This window comes from Ptiloglossa arizonensis, chromosome 13 (genome assembly GCF_051014685.1).
Source record: "Ptiloglossa arizonensis isolate GNS036 chromosome 13, iyPtiAriz1_principal, whole genome shotgun sequence".
In the NCBI taxonomy this organism is placed as follows: domain Eukaryota; kingdom Metazoa; phylum Arthropoda; class Insecta; order Hymenoptera; family Colletidae; genus Ptiloglossa; species Ptiloglossa arizonensis.
In genome coordinates, this window is record NC_135060.1 from 4,258,168 (window position 1) to 4,280,458 (window position 22,291).

The 22,291-nt window shown below is 37.3% G+C and overlaps 1 protein-coding gene across 8 annotated transcripts in view; it reads left to right on the plus strand.

Annotated features, from left to right (window-relative positions):
* Endoa (SH3 domain containing GRB2 like, endophilin-A) overlaps positions 1–16,482 on the plus strand; it is a 35,279-nt gene extending 18,797 nt beyond the window's left edge. For 3 of the 8 annotated variants that reach the window (XM_076325244.1, XM_076325245.1, XM_076325246.1), the window contains exons 3-12: positions 158–226; positions 440–656; positions 5,828–5,961; positions 6,091–6,157; positions 8,503–8,603; positions 8,701–8,804; positions 9,182–9,300; positions 11,082–11,174; positions 11,641–11,756; positions 11,901–16,482. In XM_076325244.1, the coding sequence (XP_076181359.1) occupies positions 158–226; positions 440–656; positions 5,828–5,961; positions 6,091–6,157; positions 8,503–8,603; positions 8,701–8,804; positions 9,182–9,300; positions 11,082–11,174; positions 11,641–11,756; positions 11,901–12,020 (1,140 nt within the window). In that variant the 3' untranslated portion in view covers positions 12,021–16,482. The remainder of the gene's footprint in view (positions 1–157; positions 227–439; positions 657–5,827; positions 5,962–6,090; positions 6,158–8,502; positions 8,604–8,700; positions 8,805–9,181; positions 9,301–11,081; positions 11,175–11,640; positions 11,757–11,900) is intronic. The other 5 variants (XM_076325248.1, XM_076325247.1, XM_076325249.1 and 2 more) reach the window with 5 other exon arrangements.
* The last annotated feature ends 5,809 nt before the right edge of the window (positions 16,483–22,291 follow it).

Sequence of the window (22,291 nt, forward strand, 5' to 3'; positions counted from 1 at the left end):
TAATTTCACGATAATCGTTATTTCGAACTGATCGTCTCAATGAACGGCATCGTTCTAGAATCAGTTTCTTTTTCCATTCAAGCTTTTAATATTCATTCATAAATTTACCTGACCTATTTGTCACAATAGCGTTACTAATTGAATTATGTTTTCAAAGTATATGACAGAGAAGATGGGCGGCGCGGAAGGAACCAAGCTCGACGTCGACTTCATGGACATGGAGAGGGTGAGTGTATTTTTTTTACATTTTTAAGGTTTCTACGATATGTTCGCGACGCGTTGCGTTTAACCTTGAATCGATCACTTCGCGCGAATGAAGTTCGCGTTATTCTGTTACGTAGCTCGGGTTCGATCCATGGATTGAAATTATAAAAATTTCTCTAGATAACCAGATGACACCTATAGGTATATATTGAACGGTGCAATTGTTTGATTGTAGAAAACGGACGTTACGTACGAGCTGGTGGAGGAATTGCAGATGAAAACGAAAGAATTCCTCCAGCCAAATCCAACGGCGAGAGCAAAGATGGCGGCGGTCAAGGGCATCAGCAAGCTCAGCGGCCAGGCGAAAGCTTCGACTTATCCCCAACCGGAAGGTGTTCTTGGTGATTGTATGCTTACCTACGGCAAGAAGCTCGGCGAAGACAGTATCTTCGGTATGTAATATCAATTTAAACACAAGAGTCACTTGACCGCGTATTTATGGCGAGATCCAAATTTTCTCGTATAAATCTTATCTCTTGATAGCAATTACGTTACGTAAATGTAATTGGAATCCCGATTTCTCTCGAAGAATTATTAGGCTGTATCGTATTGAAGATCCGTCCTTTGTATCGAAATAAAAAGGTTCCTTCTCAACGAGACAACCTTACAGACCTACTTGTATGGAATTTAAAGTCAGATACTTTTGTCAACGATTTGAACGACTTGGAATTCCATTTGCACGCAGTGTACTTTATGTTCCATTTGAAATTTAGTGCAGTCGAGATCGATTCAAGATCATCTATCGCATACTTTCCGAGATAAATCCAATTACAAAATGTCACTGAAAATTAGAGTTGTCTTGAAATATAATAGTTTCATTAGTCGAATAAAGATGATACAAGTTTATCGTTATCTGGTAAATAACGGATAAATAAATTTATTCGAAGTGAATTTATTCGATGATACGTATACGTATGTGTACACGTAGGTACACTCTATCGTTGTCTTCGTATAAATTTTCCATTTTTATCTACATTTTTATACGGAAGTTATTCGAAGCCTCGAAAAATTGCCGAAAAGGAATGAAATTTTCCTTTGTGGAAGGGTTTATTCAATTTTCTACTGCAAATGAATATCCATTCCAAGTTATAAGAATAAAGCCCATGTCTGCGAACCAGAGTGGACGATGTTTCCGCTGCAGCCATGTGCGCCAGATGCAGACTCGAAGAAAAAGAAAGAGGGACCGCGAATCGAGATGGACACATTTTTATTCGAATAACAAACAAACAATAAGAACTAAGACTAACGGATAACTTTGAGTCTGTCAACCGTGAATTATTTCTCATTAACATTGCGAGATACTGTTACATTTGGCGTTTGTCATTTCTTCATTATATACGATTCGGATTATTCGAACGCTTCGAATAATAAACAAAGATATATCAGGTTCTTGAGTAAGTTTTGCAGTTCGATGAAACTTATTCGAACAACCTATCAGTGTGATAAAATTATATTCGAAACTTCGTGTAAATGATTCTTTTCATTTAAATGATGTCCATTCTCTGCTCGATGTTTCTTTTTCACGCAACACGCACTATCAATTTTTGCAAACAATCATTGAAAATTTTTACGAATTGATGTATTTCTTTCTGTGGCATCGTAGCTTCAGATAGACGAATACAATAATTTATATCGATCGAGGTTATTTTGTCTACTAATACAATATTTTCGGTTAAGTACATATATTCTTATTTTTATTTATTTATTTATTTATTCATTCTATTTTATTTAACATCTTTATTAAGCGCGTGTAAGAGGACAGATACATAAAAATGATGACAAATGAAATAATAAATACAAAAGTGCATGAAAGACGAAGTGCAGCAAAAATGCACGTCTTATTAAAAGCTACGTCACTATTTCCACGCATTATACTCAAGGGTAAGAAGAATCTAGACATTCTGTAGTGTATTACATTCCACTTCCCTTCATCTGTGATACCTGAACTATTCGCTCATATCCATTTTTCTTCTTGCTAGCATGACGCATCTACTGTATTGTTCATTTTCTTTTAGCTCACTGCCTCCGGCTGCCAGGTTCATATTTCAAATACAAGCTTTATTTTTTCTTTTTTATGGGGATACGTTCACTATTTTATACATATTTTATATCGTATTCTTTATTCATGTATAGCTTTATTTTGTTAGGAGGTGCACACACCGACCTACGTATATCACTTATACCACTTTGCCGTGTAATTAAAATGGGACGCAACTCGTATTTCATTGAACGTACAGTAGGAAAAATAATGTAGAAAAAAATTAAATAATATAACAAGTGTATCTTTTTATGATCTCAATTGTTTTCGTACATGCAACGATGCATTTGCGAAATGCAATTGCACTTGTTTGAAAGTAAAAACGTATTTTCATTACTATGATTATTTTCATTATTATGCACATCAAACTAGGAGGGACAGGAGTTCGAAGAATTTCACAAGTTATTTCACACGAATAACATAAGGAAATCTTATGTTATTTCGTTACAAATCTTCGAATCTTATTTCATCGTACCTTACTTCGTTTTAAAAAAGAACGTAATTACATCTTACAGGTGCATTGTTACACGCTTGAAAAGAGTAGGGGTTACAGGGATATTGATTTTGTTATATCATTTAACTTTTACCGCTACCACTTTTTTTTTACCTTTACGTACACATCCTTTATATTCTCAGTTTTACGTACATATTGAACATACGTTTGTCCACACATACTTTTCGAATATACCTACACGTACAGGATAATCTGGAACAACAATATCCAGAAAATTTCAAGTTAACGCACAACCACGGATTATCCTTGTCAGAAATAGGTACGGTGAGATAAAAACAAATGTTTGTAAAGAGATTCTGTGTGCTGCTTTTCGTTCCAACACAAATTCAAGAACTTCGTAACGTAGAGTTACGTATATTTTGAAAAATTCCCGGCTCGGGGCGATGTTGTTTTATTAAATAGAGTTTTTCATACGGTAAAACAAAAGTTTTTCGATACGGTAGAACTATTTCATCTGGTACAGTCTGTAGACGAATATACACGAAATTTACATACGAATGGTACAATACAATTGTATAGTAATTGCACGGAGACTAAGCTTCGCCAAGATGACTTTATCGAATGATAACGTTAGACACACGAAGATATTGATACAATAAATAAAAGTCTATCTATAATAGGACTTATAAATACAAATTAAAAAGTGTAAATAAACTAAATAGACCCGAAAACTATAGTTAACTCGAGTGACTACCAATCATCTAAATAGGAATTCTTTCCCCACACTGTTACTCGATATATTTCTTTTCATTTTTATATTCCAATCAAAGGAAATAATAGGATTTATCATTTAGAAATTTTAAACAATCTTGCTTAACGTTAGATCAAATTTCGATTGCAATGTTGAACACAGGTTGAGAGACACTGTTAAGTGCTGACGCCGGTTGATTCTTTCTTCGATCCAACTGTAATCGTTTCTGACACATTTAGCTTTTTAGTATGTAAGCCATAATAGTTCTTTGTACGATCACACACACGCTCGCTCATACATACGGTACAACGTTTGATATCTCAAATGTTCAGCATATGATCGCTAAGCACCTAAAAATGAGTACGTCTTGCTACGAATGACTTTTTCTTACATTTTCGTTAGTAAAGGTATTCATTTCGAGTAGACCCAGTGTTTCCAGGCGATCGTGACTTCATTTCTTATCGTTTCACATATTTGCTGTAAATTTCCTCGACGTTTTCTTCGTCCTTGTGTTAATTTAAAGCGACTCTACGCGCAGATTCGAATGCAGAGATGAATAATATACATTTTATGGCATCTATAAATATTTGCATCTTACGTAAACTTTATTTGTCGATATAACTTCATATATTGATTAAATATTTTTTTTCTTCGCTCGCAAGTATTATATTGTATTCTCAAATTCTTCGTTTTTTTTTTTATTTCATTTCATGTAATGCATGATGAAGTAATCGGTAAAATCATTTTCATTAAGTTGCTACAGATTTTGTGAAAGATGATTAGATTTGGAAATGACAATTAGAGATAAATCAATAAGCTACGTAGAATGGAAGCTACGATGTCATTTAAGAAAAAGTTAGTAATTTTGTTAAAACAAAATTCCTTCCTCATTACGCAAGGAGGTGATATTGAAATTCTTTTGAGTCGAACCAGATCCTATGTTATAAAAATTTTATTTATTTTTTCTAAAGATCCTTAACGTTATTGCTGGCTACCTTCTATAAAAAATGCTTTCTACTGGCTCAATAAATTTGCAGAGATGTGTATCGTCTACACCGAGGTTACAACGCGGTAATATAATATTGGAAAAATTTATGGTAGAAAGCTGATGCATTATAAGTTTTCACCTGACGTGAAATAGGAAGCAATAAATATGATTCTCGAAAAAAAAAAAATATTTCCCATAAAAAGAAGCAAGGTATCGAACGATATGTACTTTGCCAAGAAGCAGATTCTTAACAATATTGCCAATTTGTTTAAAGTAAGGAAATCACGTTCACTGCGCGTTGTTGAATTGAAAGACGATCCATTCAAGTTCGACTTTTATTCAAGAGTTCTCTAATCGAAACATTTTTCAATCTTAATTCAATATTAATTCACAATTAATGTTTAATTGTGCATTGAGAGCGATTTGTAAACGTACTTTTCCGTGCATTTGTCAAAATGAGTACGTTTCGTCTCGGATCTGCTCTAATCGGAATGAAAAATTAACTGGTTGCTCAAGGCCACTGAGCGTGGTCATCCCCACCATAACATTTGTTTATCTTCTCTCACCGCCGTGATATCTTTCCGTCTCGTCGCGTAAATCTGCAGACACAAAGTCTGTGTTTCTCGAATAGCTAGGTAAGCTTACGTAACGTAAAGTAGAAGTCACTTCTGTTGTGATTCATAATCGAGAAAGTGGCCTTGAACGGTCAATTGATTTTGATCCGATATATAACCAGCAAACCTGTCTCAAATGGGATTAAATACATCGATCTCGCTATACTGTAATTTAGCATTCCACTTAGACACGTCAGGTCCTTTGGCATACGATATTTTCAATTTACCAAGTATCGCGAAAAATGATCGAATTTTTTCAACAATTTTTCACACTTCCTGAAATTTGACGTTGTCCGCGCAAAGTCTCGAATTGAACAACTATCGAGTTCCCAAGCTTTCGAGATCTCCAGGAAACATAATAACGAGAACTCGACTGTTCTTTCGAAGATGTAGCATGTTTGCGGAGGGATAATCGAATGTTACGGGTTACATAGAATATTGAATCGTTCAACTTTGATTATGTTTAAAGTGTTTGGTCTGTGCAATGTACAAGAACAGAAACGTGTCGTTGCGTAAAAGCGTACCGAAGCGATAACGGGACGAAAGTCACGGTAAATAGTTTAACGAGGGTGTGCTTTGGTACCCTGTGGGAAATGTGTGCTGCTCCCGTAGCGATGAAACTTTTCTCAAGTATCGTGCGGTAGATGCCAACTAGGCGCATTAATATGCATCTAAGTGCGAGAGGATTTGCGTCATTTATCTTTTCTAATTTCCATAGCTCAGGCTCTTATTGAAATGGGCGAGGCTATGAAGCAGATGGCGGACGTGAAATATTCGTTGGATGACAACATTAAGCAAAACTTCCTGGAACCTTTGCACCATTTGCAGACCAAAGACCTCAAGGAAGTGATGGTAGGTTGGCCGCGGTTATTGAAAAAGTTCTCGTTCCTCTCGTTTCACCACGGTGAACATCATCGAAGGATATTGTCACGGTGTAACAGGTGGATACGGACCGACCGATTGATATTCGTTTTGTTTCAGCATCACCGGAAAAAACTACAGGGACGAAGGCTGGACTTCGATTGCAAGCGAAGACGTCAAGCGAAAGGTACACCTGGCCGCACGTTGACTTTATCTCTCCGCATCGTTATTGATTTATTTAAGCACAACACGTCGGGAGGTATTCGCGTCCTTGTGCCACGAAAACACGACACGCGCCGTTTGCAATTATAATTTGTATTTTTTTTCTCGAAAAAAAAAAAAAAACAAAAATAACAATACCGGCCGATTCAACCTGGAAAATGTATAAAATGGAACTGTTGCACGGTTAGACGTGCGTTCTTCCTTCGTTCTTAATGTTATACAGTGTTATAGGCAGCACATTCGCATGTTCTGCATGTGCACGTTGCAATTATTAGATAATTGTACGACGTCGTAATGTTATCGTTTAAAAAATAATCGTTTATTTTATGTATTTCCGTTAAGTTTTATAAGAAGGAGCGAGTAACATGGCTGGGACCAGTTGAATCATTCTGTAAATAGTAATTTCAACAGAAACTGGTTCGGATAATTATTGCATACTTCAGAGGGGGCCATGTAATGTACCATTAAAAGATTTTGTACTGTTTGTAGTTGTCATTATTTAAGGTCACCTTCAATTATTTAAACAAAATCATTGATACGCCACTCGCTCGTAATGGAAGTTGTAAATAACTTTGAAACAAATTCAACCATATTAAATGATATGACCTTCAAAGGACCTTTAAACGAATTCAATCAATGAAGCGATAATTGTTGTTATTTTGCTCGTGCAGCGTTTATTAGATCGCGGTTGCCGAGATTTTATTTCTGTTCAAAACTACAAAATAAAACGAGTAATAACTTCAGGCCAAGATACAATGGATGCGATTAATACAAACTATACAAAACTAACAAAGTACTTACTTAGGAGACATCGCAGAACAAATAAAATTTAAAAACAAGAAAAGAAAGAAACATGGGCTACCCAACAAATAGAAAATCTCCGCCGGATCCAACCAACATACTCTTGATATATAAAATCATTGTTAAGCCACTATGGATGTATGGTACAGGACTAAGGAGTACAGTAATCAAAAATCATATTAAAATAATGTAAATACTTTAATCGATAATCTTCCGTAGAGTCATGGACGCCCTGTGGTATGTCAGGAATGGAGATCTCGGGAAAGACTTCGAAATTGAACCCATTGTAGATACAATTTCACGTCGAGCTAAGATAAACAAATAGAGACTAGAGACTCACCCAAATACACTAATTGCAATTTATACAGAAAATCTAGTCCAAGAAGATTGCGTAAGAAACATCCTAACGACCTAACTATTAACAACACATAATATACTATTTGTAAACAAATGTAGTTAGGATTCATATATTAATACATGCCAAGGGTACAAGTTATTGAGCAATTACCTACACGTTCCGTACCTAGCACGATACGTGAATTTACTGAATGTTTTGTTTAAACAAATTGCAAATTATTCGTAGGAATAGAAAAATGAACGATTTATATAATTGAGTTGAAGCGTGCATCACATGGCCCCGTTTGAACTGTGCAATAATCGACGGAATCAAGTTTGGTTATTATTAATAGTTCCAATTACATCCTCCACCTTGTATCATTTGCGCATCGTATTTTCTTTTCTTTTTTTTTTTTTACTGTCAATAATTATTGGATATTTATATGCAAAATATTTAAATATTTTGTTTATTTCCTATGAATGATCGCGGGGTCGATTTTGTGTTTCGTTTCTTTAAATGTTACTTTGATTATTAGCAACCGGGAAAAGATGTGCCAGTCCACATTTTGGAAGTCCAGTAAAGTCGTCGTCACCGTATACTGGTACGTGACTCTCCCACGCGCGACGATTATCGAACTTTTTGCTGTATTTATGATTTTATAAATTCTCACGCTTTGCGTATGGATACCCGTATCGAAACACGTAAAAAATGTTCATTGTTCCCCCCATGTTGGTAAACAAACTCATGTTGCGTTAGACTAAACTGAAACAAAATTCCAAACCATCATCACCAAAACTCACTGTATGTAGATTTATGCTACAGTATTTATGCGAGGAATACAAACGAACAGTAACAGGTATACGTATGTATATGTACGTATGTATATGAAATATTTGCGAGTGCACCAAAGGTACTGCGAATGTCGAACGTATTGCACTTGTGTAAATTTGATAAGAAAGGTTCAACATTTGCACATGCTTGCGTTAGAAGGGGAAGGAACGTACACGATCGAAACATTTAGCGTCACCAGTACACGGTTTCATTTTGCTAGCGTAAAGTCAAATCTGCTTCTTCTTTCTGTTTCTTTTGTATCTTATGTAACAAAATTAGGCATTGGAGCAACCTAGTAGTGCAATTTTTAATATCTTCGCCGGCGCAAATTTTGCGAGCAGGTTCTCACGTTTCAGACGACGAGATACGTCAAGCTGAAGAGAAGTTTGCAGAGAGTCTCCATTTGGCACAATTGGGCATGTTCAATTTATTGGAGAACGACGTGAGTTTCCTACAATGCTTTCGAAACTTTTCATACGTGCGAGGTGCACATTATACACGAATACTTAACGTAACGGTTTTGCTACTTCTGTATTTAGGTGGAACAAGTCGCACAACTGGCATCGTTTAGCGAAGCTCTTCTAGATTATCATCAGCAGTGTATCGAGGTGTTGAAAACGTTAACGGAAACGCTTTTGGAGAAGTATGTATAAACTTATACGAGCCCTTAATAGTAATGAGGGATTCGGGAAAATTTGTTTTCTCGATGAAAGATTAAGGAAAAATCTATTTTCGATACTTCCGGAGTTTACGTGCAAAACTTTGAAGAACAGCTCTTTCGTTTTTCCTTGTGTTTTTTTTTGTTTACTATTTGACAACTAATTCGTACAATACGGGCGTCGATTATAGAAAATACACTTTTTTTTTAGCGTAACTAATGCATACTTATTCGTTGGAAAAATATTGTATTTATCTTTTAAAATTTACACATGCATTTATGAATGAAATAATGCAATTGTCTTTGTGTTTATGGTCCGTTGTAACTGTTCTGTATTGATACGTTGCTTTCATTGCTTACAGGAAAGATGAAGCGGTGAACAAACCAAAAATGGAATTCATGCCGAAGACATTGGCCGATTTACACGTCGATGCAATACCCACATCGGATGCTATGAACGGTGGGAACTTCTCTCTTCATGGTAAAACACATTTTGCACATACACATACAAAGACGATAATACTTGCGGGTGGATTGGCTGTCTGTTTCTTGTCTCTTCTGTTATGCAACGTTTCTATGCGTCCTGTAACTATACACTCTAGCCATATTGTCGTACTATCTTTTAAATGAATTTCCATTAATAATTTTCTGGCTGTCGGATGGACATTAAACTTTATTATCTCTTTTTTCTACTTCAAAGAAGACGTCACATATGCACGCGTTGTAAAGTGACTCCAGTAACGTGTCATATCACTATGAACAGAGTAATATTAATGTGTAAACAGCTTGAAAGATTGTAAAATCGTGTCTTAATTTAAGCATAAGGAAGCTGCCTGGTAAAAATGTTACGTTTTACTCGTTTATTGAGAAGTGATACTAATCCAGTTACTTTGTCAATTGTACGAGACATTAATTAAATATGTGTTATTAGTTTTCCACTCGACAATGCAAGTTTGTCTCTAATCTCACATGAAGGTTAATATTACACAGGGTGATTCCAAGGACTGGGACCAACTATAGCTTTCTTCTAAGCGAAGATGGAAAAGTTGGTAGATGAAAATGTTGCACGATTTAAAGAGACCTATCATTCTTTGACTATACTTTTCTAAAGATAGAGCAGTTAGAACCTGAAAATTGACATTGTATTTTGTCGTTTCTTTTAGACGAATTTCGTAATTTTTCGAAAGATACTATTTCACGTAATATTTTATGTCTTGTGTAAAAAAGAAATTTATTTCACAGCTATTCAAATATTTAATGGAAATGGTTGACATTGTATTTCGTTCTACCGTATTTATAATTCAGTTTTACAGTTTTGTGTTAAATATGTATCGCGAAGTATTGAATTTTCTCCACAAGTATTGCGCGTACGTAAAAGAATCGATTTTTCTACAGAAAATTGTGCGAGTCTGTTAGCAAAAAATGATTGTAATCGAACATTGCAGAAAGGTGGATCTTCCGTCTCCGCTGAGAGAAAAAAATTTGAAACGCGTCACAATACGTTCACTCGGTACATAAAACATTGACCGGTCAAGGTCATTAAATGGCTGTTTCTATCGCACCAATTGGGTAATCTGCCACTTCATCTGTCGTCTTTTCGCTTCGCTCAGCGTTTCATTTACAAGACGGAAGTGCAAATTGACTAAATACGAGTTGCATTGAAATCATCGACAAAGTTTTTACTGACACTATTTCATTGATGCACGAGGATTGTTTGAATGATCGTACGATGGTTTGTATCAATGATCGTTTGAAATACAACTGTACATACCCGAAGCATCACGGTTCGAAACGATACACGTTAACAACAATGTTAAATAATTAAGGGAGTCGAGTAACGAAAGATCAAGCACCGTATTTAAAAAACGTAGCCAATCTGTTTGATCAACACTGTGATCCGTTGGAGGCTCCATCGTTACAAGAATTTAAGAAAGAGTGTCATTGAAGACGCACCGTCGATGAACAGTGACGATGATTTCGATGCAATCCACAGAGATACGCACACATTGTATCTACGAAGCGAAGAAGCAAATTGTTACTGCTTGAAAATGGAATCATGCGTCTGTCATGATTCGCAAAATGGGGAGAAGCAACCTTGAGCGGCTAATACACTCTACATCGAATATGGTATCACTCTGTGTGTTTAACACTTGGACTCATAAACAGTTATTTGTACTTACCACACTTCCATTACACACTGTCCGACTGTTTTGTGTGTATACTCTCGCATACTTGAATGTCTGTCCTTCTGACACGATGTAGGAGCAAGTCGAGCTGGGTCTCCAGTCCAGGTGGATGGGAAGCGCTCACAGCTCGAGCTATTTCCGGCTGGAAACCCACCACAATCTGCCAATGGTAAATTTTGCATGGGGTTGGCTTCACCTACTGTAGGGCAATCGATAATTTATTCGATTTCAATGTCATTGTTTTCCGTGCACCGCAACCAAGACTAGACACTAAATGTTTTACCTTGTATTAGCCAGTGATCATTACTCATTGACACGCATGTTTGTCGAATATGTTTCTATCGCATATTATTTTTCTGCTAATTTCTTTATATGCGTATATATCGTTATAAAAGATCTTGTCCCTTCGAATTTTTAAAGGTACCTCATCGATTCATTTTCCATTGTAATCAAAGCGAGCGTTTCTTTTAGCTTTCGTGTATTATAGGTTTGATTTTCTCAAATGTATTCATATGTTCGAAACCATCGATATTCATAGCTCTAACCACGTATTTAAGATTGTCGCAGTCGGCCTGATGTTTTGTCGCAACTGTTTGTTTCTTTCTCACGGTAACGAGAATTTTAATACATTTCAGCTTCTCCGTTGCCATCCCCGAGTAAATCTCCAGCAAGGACTCCAATGACGAAACAACCTTGCTGCACAGCTCTGTACGATTTTGAGCCAGTAGCTCCTAGAGAACTCGGGTTCAAAGTGAGTGTAACAGTATGTTAAATATTCGATCGAACGATAATAAAGTTCGAATTTTTACGAGGTGTATGTTTCCGAGATGATCGCCATAAAACGTTATTCGTTATGGAAGTGTCTAATAGCCACGCGTTTCTTTTTCTTTTCTAGGAGAACGATACGATTACTCTGCTACAGAAAATCGACGAGAATTGGTACGAAGGTAGCTTGAACGGGCGCATCGGTTACTTTCCAGTTACTTACGTGCAAGTCATAGTACCATTACCTTAAGAGGACGTTGCGCGTCTCGAAACCAAAGACCCTGCATTCGTTCATCAGCGACTACCACAAAATTATCTTACTCTCCGATTAGCCTAAATCTCTATTCAAGATTTCTCTACTATCACTTACGTTGTACGGTCCCCAGCTTGTTCGATCTACGGATACAGAGTTCCCCTGTCTAATTTCGTTTCTTTCGTCTATTGTCCCAAGAATAGATGTATACGCATGTTAATGTACATATATAATGTTATAGTGTCTTTTATCGACGTGAGGACCTTCGCGCGCGCAGATACACGTACACGGTTAAAAGAGGGGGAAGAAAAGAAAGAAAGAAAGAAAGAAAGAAAGAAAGAAAAAAAAAGGAAACACACACACACGTACACACTCATACACATACTAAAGTACCTACGATGATAGTCCATTGTCAAGGGCGGCTCATTTCTCACGTTCTACGTCGTCTTGTGTCGTGGTGTAATAAACAACTCCGTTAGTTTCTCTCACCAAAGTTCAATTGCACAAAGATATCAGATCGTCAAGACTGCATTGAAATTCGTATAGCGACAACGTTCGAATACTCTTACGTCAAGCGTTTTAATTTACACCGTTGTTAACTTGTTGTCCACTACGCGGTGAAACTTTAAATTACCCCACCCCGATATCGGTTCGCGAATCGAGTTTCAGTTTTAGAAATTCCATCGCTCGTACGAGCGTTCGAAGCGTGATATCGACTCATCGTTCGCCACGAAAGACATCTCATGTTGTACACGTTTTTTATACGTTTATTTGTTGTTTGTTAACGCGCACGGTTCCTTATGCGAGAAACGTTCATCGAGTCATGGCGTACATTTCGAGCTGGTCCGCACGCCGCAGTGAAAACCGTAACCTGTATAATATATTCGTACATTGTATAGCGATTCGTTCCCCCGAAATTTGTCCGGTCGTTTGACGTTTCCCGTTCCTTTTAATCGTTTAGGTGAGAAACCGACTAGGAGTTAGGATTTAGTTTAAACGATCTTTAAAATGGCGGCGAATCTCTTCCACGAAGTCGTTATCAATTAATGAACCGATTGAACGATCAGATCATTTAGAATATACCGTTCGTTATTTTGCATCGCGATTGTCGCTCGAGTCTTAAGTGAATACAAAGTATTGTGTGTAATTTTAGATACCTACGCCCCTGGTTTTACATTAATTGTTATCGGACCGTTGTAATTTCTTTAGAACTTACTGCTCGCCATTGTTAACGATAACTTCTCAATTGACTTCCTTCGATGAATTCGAATTGCTGGTGTGGTAAAGTATATCATTTTCTTCTGCGTCCCTTCTACCCCACCTGCCAACAATTCCTGACGCCCCCCCCACCCCCCACCCCCACCCCCACCCACCTGGAATTCCGAGTTTTGAAACAGAGAAAAGATATCGACTTAAATCAGTGTACTTATCGCAAACTTGTGTCTTCGCGTCTCGGATATTTAATTCCATTCCCCTCACTGACTTTGTACGAGAGTTCAACCGCCAGAACAATGAAAGTAATTAAGGAACTTGGTTATTTGTTGCCACGTGGATTTTAGGTAAATCTTCAACAAATATTTGCTAAGCATAATATAATAATGATAGAGTTATATAAACTTACACGTATGTTGTCGATGACGGCGACAACGGTGATGAACTACGACGATGGCATTATTATTATCAATATTCGCATATTTTTCCATTAAATGTTACGGTGAAATACATTTATATCGCAAAACGTTCTTGGCCTTACATTCTGAATCGTTCCGAGGGCAGTTTCGTCTAGTTGGTATTTATGAATTTCGCGACAATTTGAACAACGTTCCGTTCAACGGATTTCTGTAATTCTACGATAATCGTGGTAGCCGTACCAATTAAGGATAACGATAATAATGTTACGCGATCGAACGATATTATTAAACGACTAGTTTTACTCATACTTATTAACGTTGTATTAATTGTACGTGTAATCTATATATCGATATTTAAAAATAGGTATTTTTTATCAGTTAATCGCATCACCTATGATCTCGTGCAACCGTATGTCGGTGAATTATAATATATTTTCGCAGACGGAGGATATTACAAAAAAAAAAAGAAAAAAAACCGATCCGTCGATTACGAACGTTGTTCACAATGGCCGCTCAAATTGCCAAGAATGAAACTCACGGGTTCATTTACCGCGGGGAAAAAATGTTGAAAATTATTGGCTGATATCCGGGTATATGTCATTGCTGCTGCTGCTACCGTCATCAGCGTTCAATCATCGATGAAAAGAGTTGTGTGGCGCGAGAGAAGAGACATTGATAATTTTATCTATTGTAATTATCGTCGGTCACGAAACTTTCTCCCGAAAAACTCGAAGTGTTATCAATGTTGTGCAATATTAAAGTCTAACATCGTGGTGTTTGAAAACAGTTGTCGCGATCGCTGGATCGGTGTTTCTCAAATACGTGAGATTACGGACGATGCATCACGGTGGATCGTTGGACCGATTACGATTTAAAATTCGTTCGAGTCGAGTTCAACGATACCGAAGCTGTTCGATGTATCCCGAGAGGTTGTTAGATTTTTCGTTATAAGCGACAAGGAGGGGGAGAGACTCGGTTCTTGCGATTTTACGCTTCAGCGGAGCGACGCGCTTACGAGAGAACGTAAATCGTAGCGAATAGGTGCCATTACAAATGTTTTCATAATTTATCGATATACACATGTAAGAAAGAGAGGAAACGGGAGATTATAGCTGATACAGTTGATCAACGATCGGTACGCACGATCGTAGCTGCGCGTAACAGGTGTACCGGGTGTACGTTGTGATAACTTAGCGTCTCTTCTAAGCGCTAGCGCCTGCCCAAGAAGTTTTGTCAATTAATACGAGCGCGACGAGGACTCGGTGCGGCGTGAGTTTCATCTTCCGAGAAACGGCGAGGAGTTACGAAGGGAGCCGAACGATAGTTGGCCGTGGTAAAGATTCTATCGAGAGGGGAACGGGGCTCCCGCAAGTTGCGTCCACGTGCAAACGATAGCAATACAAAAACGGAGATATTTTCTTGGAACGAGTGACATATCACGCGTGGAACGTGGTGGGCCACGATTTGAGAAACACTGTGACCGGTACCGTGAGGGAAAAGCTACGAGACGAAAATGCGTGTCACGGGGGTATAAATTTCTCACGTGATATTCGTTTCCAACGGTTCAGTCCCGCGTTTTGCCTTCGCTGTTGCGGCCCGATCGCAACTTCACGGGAAATACAAAGGCGATCGACGATCGCGAGGTAGCGAAGAGAAACAAGCGAAAAAGAAAAAGCGATAAAAGAAGAAAAAAAATATATATCAAACGAACCGAAAAGAAAGAAAAAAAAAAAGAAAAAAAAATCGAAAACCGAACCGAAAAAGAAAAAGAGAGGAAAAAAAAAGGATGAAACGAAATGATCTATAATTATTAAATCGGTATCTTACTCTATAAATGTTGGCTATTGTTAAATGTTGAATGTTGTTTTGCGGAGGGCTTGCCCCTGTTCGAGCGAACAGGCACGTCGCCTTTCGAATTTACGATCGTCCTTTTTTTCCTCAATTGTCCGATTCTTTCTCTTATGCGCTTCTATCGTATTCTTTGTTTCGTTATTCTTTTATGGTAGCGACCAACGAGCTTTTTTTTTTACATACTATATATATATATATATATGTATATGTATTTATATATGTATATACGAATAGGTATAAGTTAACTAGGTATTTCTTATAGAAATGTATTATTTCGCGATAAGTTAGTTTTTAGAAAACTTTTTAAATTTTGCGACGCCCGGACGCGATGAGAGGCGATTAATTTCGAACGCGCGTGTTTCGTTCGAAGCGACAAGCTCTCCGCATTTTAATTGTAATCTAACTATTCGGGGTTCGAGCAGACATCGAATCTATTGCTCCCCGCAAAGTCACTGAGCATCCTTGGTCCGGGAAATTTCGTTCTAGACGTCTACGTTTCTTTCTCTTTTGTCTGTGAGCGTTGAGAACCGCTTGTCTCTATGTGTTCGTCCAGTTGTTCCCGCGCGTCTCCGCATCGAGAATACAGGGAACACTCGCTCGCTTCTCTTTGCGTCTCGTGTTTCCGGTCCACTTATATTTTGTAAGCGTCAGAATGTCCGGAACTCACGAAAAGCATCGAAAAAGTTAGCGAGGACTCTTTCTGTATCGACTTTAACTTGCTCCGTCTACGTTTGCCTTTGATTTGTTTACGTCGAGCCTTTGTTACTGGCAATGTGCGAAGGGACGACCAGTGGATGCAACACAGTGATACTTTCAGACAATACATTACAATTAATTACACTTATATTAATAAACTAATCTATTATGATTATTGAACTCCGATTGAAGAGGAATATACGACATGTACTCGATTCCGATCAATGCTAAATAATTATTAACACTAATTAAGAAATAAAGTGTGCTCCTTTGTCATGCTACGTGGTCTTGAAATCAATCCAAGTGGAATTTACCCTTTCAATCTACCCTTCGAAATTTTATAGATCGAGACGTATACTTTTTTTTTTCTTTTAAACGAGAACAAATTAAAAGTAATTGGAAAATCGTGTTTTCCGTTAATTCGAAGCGAAGAAATATTATTACGTTGTAATATTTAACGTAGCGATACTTTTTTCCAATATATATCGCTTGTACTACGAAGTTAGTTTAATCAGTTTATTAAATGATTTTGCAAGCAATTAGTTAGAAATCCTTTGTAATTTGTCTGGACTGAATTATTGGTCTCTGTTCTTAGATATACTTTTTATATTAAGCGTAATTACACAGACAAATTTATTAACGTAGTATAGAAATATAATATATAATAAATTAAAGAATTTTTCAATTGTTCCTGGTTCTATAGTACGAATTGATTCAACTTAGAGATTTCTGAAGTACTCCAATTACTCGTTTAAATTTGTATAAATGTGAATTAAGCCCGCTGAGGTAATTGTGTCGCCATCTAACAAAAAAAAACAGAAACTATTTCTCGACAAACTTGGCCGAATAGCCACAGATGGCGCCACTTATTCATTTTTTGTTTCAGTTGTTCTACGAGTAGTTTTATTAGTTTATTAAATGTTTTTGCAAGCAATTAGTTAAAAATCCTCTGTAATTTGTCTGGATTGAATTATTGGTCTATAAATTATAGAATTTTTCAATTGTTACTGGTTCTATAGTATAAATCGATTCAATTTAGATTTCTGAAGTACTCCAGCTTCTTGTTTAAATTTGTATAAATGTGAATTAAGCCCGCTGAGGTAATTGTGTCGCCATCTAACAAAAACAAACAGAAACTATTTCTCGACAAACTTGGCCGAATAGCCACAGATGACGCCACTTATTCATTTTTTGTTTCAGTTGTTCTACGAGTAGTCTTATTAGTTTATTAAATGTTTTTGCAAGAAATTAGTTAGAAATCCTCTGTAATTTGTCTGGATTCAATTATTGGTCTATAAATTATGGAATTTTTCAATTGTTACTGGTTCTACAGTATGAATCGATTCAATTTAGATTTCTGAAATTCTCCAATTACTTGTTTATATTTGTAAAAGGTGAATTAAACCTGCTGCAATAGTCAGCTGCATGGCTGTCGCCATCTAATGACAAAAATAAAAACTATTTCTCGACAAACTTGGCCGAGTAGCCATAGATGGCGTTACTTGTATTATTTGTACTTTAAAATTAATTTGTTCAGTTTATTAATTGACATGCAAGGAATTGTTAGAAATTCTCTGTACATTATCTGAGCTGTATCATTGGTTTTTGCTGTTAGTTCAATTTTTTATATTAAGCTTAATGCTTATGGTTCACAACCATGTCATGGTGGTCACTGATGTCCATTACTTCGGACTCGCAATGTCTCTTTAGAGCTCTCACAAGGAACGAACCTTGATTCTATAAACTTTCAAATAACGTCACTGACATTATCAGTGCTGTAAAATAATAAATATATCCTCGAACTATTGAATATTTGTCCTTTTTACGTTACAGGTTGAACAATTGTCGAGAACACCCTTGAGCCCTTTGACTCTCCATGATTCGGTACGACGCGAGTTAGAGTTAAATATGTAAAATTGGGGTGACAGTGAACGCGCTAAAGTATCGTATTAGCGTTTCGCTGTCCAATAGATTGTAATTGGAGATTTTTATCGAGGCCGACACGTCTATGTTTATCCTTTGAGGTTGCGAGCTGATTTGTAGACAGTACGGAATTGTAACGATGAGAATTCGAAACTACTCTTCGTTTACACTGTGTTCATTTGGATCTACTTCTCTTAAAATTTCCAAATATCCCTTCCATTCGCCTTTTCGCGAAGCTTAACGAACACATCGATTATATATGTAAAATTCGAATTTTTAATTTTATTCTCATCGCAAGTAATTATATTTATCCACTCTCTGTGTACTCTTCGCGCAATAAAATCGATCGTTGAGAAATGTAATCGGTTGATGGCGGAGATATCGAAAATTGGATCGATTTCGTTGCGTTTATCGAGCGACTCGTTACCCCGATTTCATTATCTCGGAAATTTTCTAAACGAGATCGAAACGAAGAATGCATTATTCAAAGACACGAGGAATAAGAGATGCACGGGGGTTCGTTGTCGGTCGCAGCATTAGCATTCGAGCTGTTTATCGATTCGTGACATTTTGTGGGAAGATCACCACCGATAACCTCGTTTTATCGAGAAATGATTCGCCACACACAATACAGCTTATCCGTGTTTCCCATCTTGACAGCGTGTACGACTTGATTTCGTGCTGTTCTGCTCCCGCTTTTTATCGCGGAACGATCTTATCGTCTACGGGGCATTAGATCCGTTGCGGTTTTCATTTTATTTTTTAAAGAACTTTAAAGACGAATCGATACCATCGGCGATCTCGAAATCGTCCATGCCTGGTAGTGTCGTTCCAGTAAGTGGACACACCTAAGCGCGACGGTCTCATTTTCATGGATTTTTGCAAGGTAATCGACACACTGAAACTAACGGTACACGATTTTTAATGGTGCACGATTTTGGGCTAGACAGTTAAAAATCTGGCGGACATTTAACGTTACAGATTTGAGAAATTTATATCTGTAATAATACAGACACTGTTAATACATACATGCTCGTGATTTATTTAGCGTAAACTGTTTCCTCTTTGTCGCGAAGGTTCCGTGTTGCTGAAATCAAAGTATAAGTTACGTTCAATTTTAATTCGCAATTCGTGAACGTAACTCGTACGAGTTGTACTCGTCAATGAAATCTAATTCGTACATTTGTTTTTTTTTTTTTGAAAAATAATTTAACGAGAACTTCGTGAAATTTCCACGTTAAATGTCTTCTTAAGTATTAACGATTCGTGCCTTCGATAGTATAACCGAGAGCTTCGTTGTTTCAAGCTGTGAAAACCTATTGACAAGCTAGTGTCACACTTGGATATGTCCCCTTAATAGTGAATGTTCCGTGTTGCTGAAATTAAAGTATAAGTTACGTTCAATTTTAATTCGTAATTCGTGAACGTAACTCGTGCTCGTTAATGATTTAACTTCGAAAAATAATTTAACGAGAACCTCGTGAAATTTCCACGTTAAATGTCTACTCGAGTATTAACGATTCGTGTCTTCGATAGTATACCCGTGAGCTTCGTTGTTTCAAGCACTCTGTGAAAACCTATTAACAAGCGAGCGTCACACTTGGATATGTCCCCTTAATAACGGGGTATGTTGTGTACCTAATCGTCAACTCGTCGAACATCGAGTCGGCCACGCGGTCATATCGCGGTCACAAACGTGCCTATATCGGGTTGCAATTATATTTGCACGTACCCTACCGCTCTATCTATTGCGTAACACCAGTTAGACAAATGTGTCGCTAAATGTCAACAGAGTTTAATGTACACTCGGGCGATGTCACGTTTCCTGCAATGCTGTTAGTAATTAGGGCGATGCTGTTCCGCAAGGCGAGGCCCTAGAAAGATGTGTTTTAAATAACTATTTCATTTTTCAAGATAAAAGCACACGTATACGTTTCACATATTGTTGGGTTCCGAGGTGGACATTCCGTGTCGTGGTTTCTCTTTTACTCTAACGTGAGGCAAGATCCTTGAAACAAGTCGTCTAAATAACTGTTTCATTTTCGAAGATGAAAACGTACATTTTTAGATATCGTTTGATCATCGTGTTTCTTTTATTTCAACGAAGAACATCCGCGAAGTATCCTCCTCTCTCCAGATTTTCACGAAATTGGGCTACTAAAATTGTCCAAAGTAAAGAGTACGAGTACTTTTCGTTAGCTCGAATGATTCAAATTTAAGGCGGGAAATTTCTTTCTCAAAGTTTCAGCCTGTCGATGCTGTTTTCAGAATTATTGGATACACGGGGACATTTTTTATAGAAATTTTCACACTTTCGTATTAAGAAACGTTGCAATTGCAACTTGGAAAATTGTGAGGAGCATAAATTGATAATATGGATTCCCAAAGGTTGCGTCGAGTGTCTTCTATCGAGCACTAAGATCATCTCGATAACTGTGGTGAAATATTTGTTAGAAATTGTACATAGTTCAAATAACTAGAAAAACATCCGAGCGTTCTGTTAATATACGTTTCGTGGTTAAAATGGTTTAAGAAACACTACCTCCCGTATTGTCCTACGTCGTTTCGCATAGCACGAAGAGAGTATGACAACTCGTGATATCAACTTAGGAGCTGCGCAACATCTGCCTAAAACGTTTGTCTCTATCTCGAGTACTTATTCGAACGATTTGTTTTACGTGTTTTATTTTGTACAATTAAAAATGTCCCTTCGTTGGTGTGCGCTCGATGAACAGCGCGGGGTTCTAATATCAACGAATGTGTTCCGTGTCTGGAATTCACAGACTTTATCATCATCGAGTGTTTATGTAAATTTCGCAAGGCGTGGCAGTAATTCCCCCTGATGGTGGTAATTATTGCAACGTATATACCAAAGCATTTCGACGTTATTACGTATTTTGCGCCCATATACCCTAGTGACTTAATGTGGCAATAAACGCAGCTTGTGATTACCATTGTAACATTATTGTTGCGATGGTTAATTTAGATGTTGTAAAATTGATTTCAACGCGACTTTAACGATATTCCGCAACGATTGAGCTTACTTTGTACTCGACAGACGAGAATGCAACTAAATTTCCCGCAGAATTTTTAATTCGGTGAATCGATCGACGAATGTTTAATATTTATCACTCGTCGACGATTGACATTAACTTTCGTTCGCTCCGATTTCGAATCATTCGAATAACACTCAATTTCGAGTATTTAAACTTCGTTATACCGCGCCTGGATCTTTTCAAAAACAAAGAAACTTACGTATTGCTCGATTACACCCTTGGTACGACTTTTCGTTAACAATGAAGAGAAGTACGATAAAATAATAGAATTTTGACCGCGGAAATATTTGTGCAAAGTCAAATTAAGTATCTCCTTGAATCCAGACGTAGTTTTTTATATGGTCGTTCAGTCGATCCGGTTTTTAATTATTTTCAAAGATACATCGTTCCCTGTATCACTTGCTTCGTTAATCGTTCAGAGCTAACGGTACAATTTGTTCCGTTATTTCAATCTTATCGTGCTTATAAGAACGAAACTGTTTATCGAATATCTGAAACCTTCCATTACGATAAGTGTTACATCTGCACGAGTATAGGTTCCGAAGTGTATAATTTAAATGTACATTTCAATCGAACGCGTCCACCAGAAATGTACTCCTTCCATTTGCGCGTGTGTATCTCGATTTTGTATATTCCATTCAGGAAACAGTCGATTGTTGTATTTCAATTCGAAGATTCACGGAAACATAGAAATATACATGCAGCGAAACGTAGCAGCAACGTGGTCGGCTAAGGCTGATCGATCACGTGGAAGTATCACTGGGACGGTTTCGCGTCCTTGAGAGTATGAAATGAAATATTCGTAGACTGTGATCTAACTTTTGTGCGGATGTTCAACTAGTGAGGGTAGTATGGATTAGAAGGAAGGTAGGCTGCTTTTCTTTCACGAATTTTGTCACGAACTCGTCATCAACGCCATTTTCTATAGCCTCCGGGAGAACCATTGAGTGCGGCACACGTGTCCTTAATCGTACCGTCCACAAAATCAAATAACCTTAACGATCGATCAACATCTTCTCCTTTTTCCAATTCTGATTGATCTTTAACGAAAGATCACTTTTCATTTTCTTCAACGAGAACGAGCCAAAATTGAGAATCGAAAGTGTTTCGT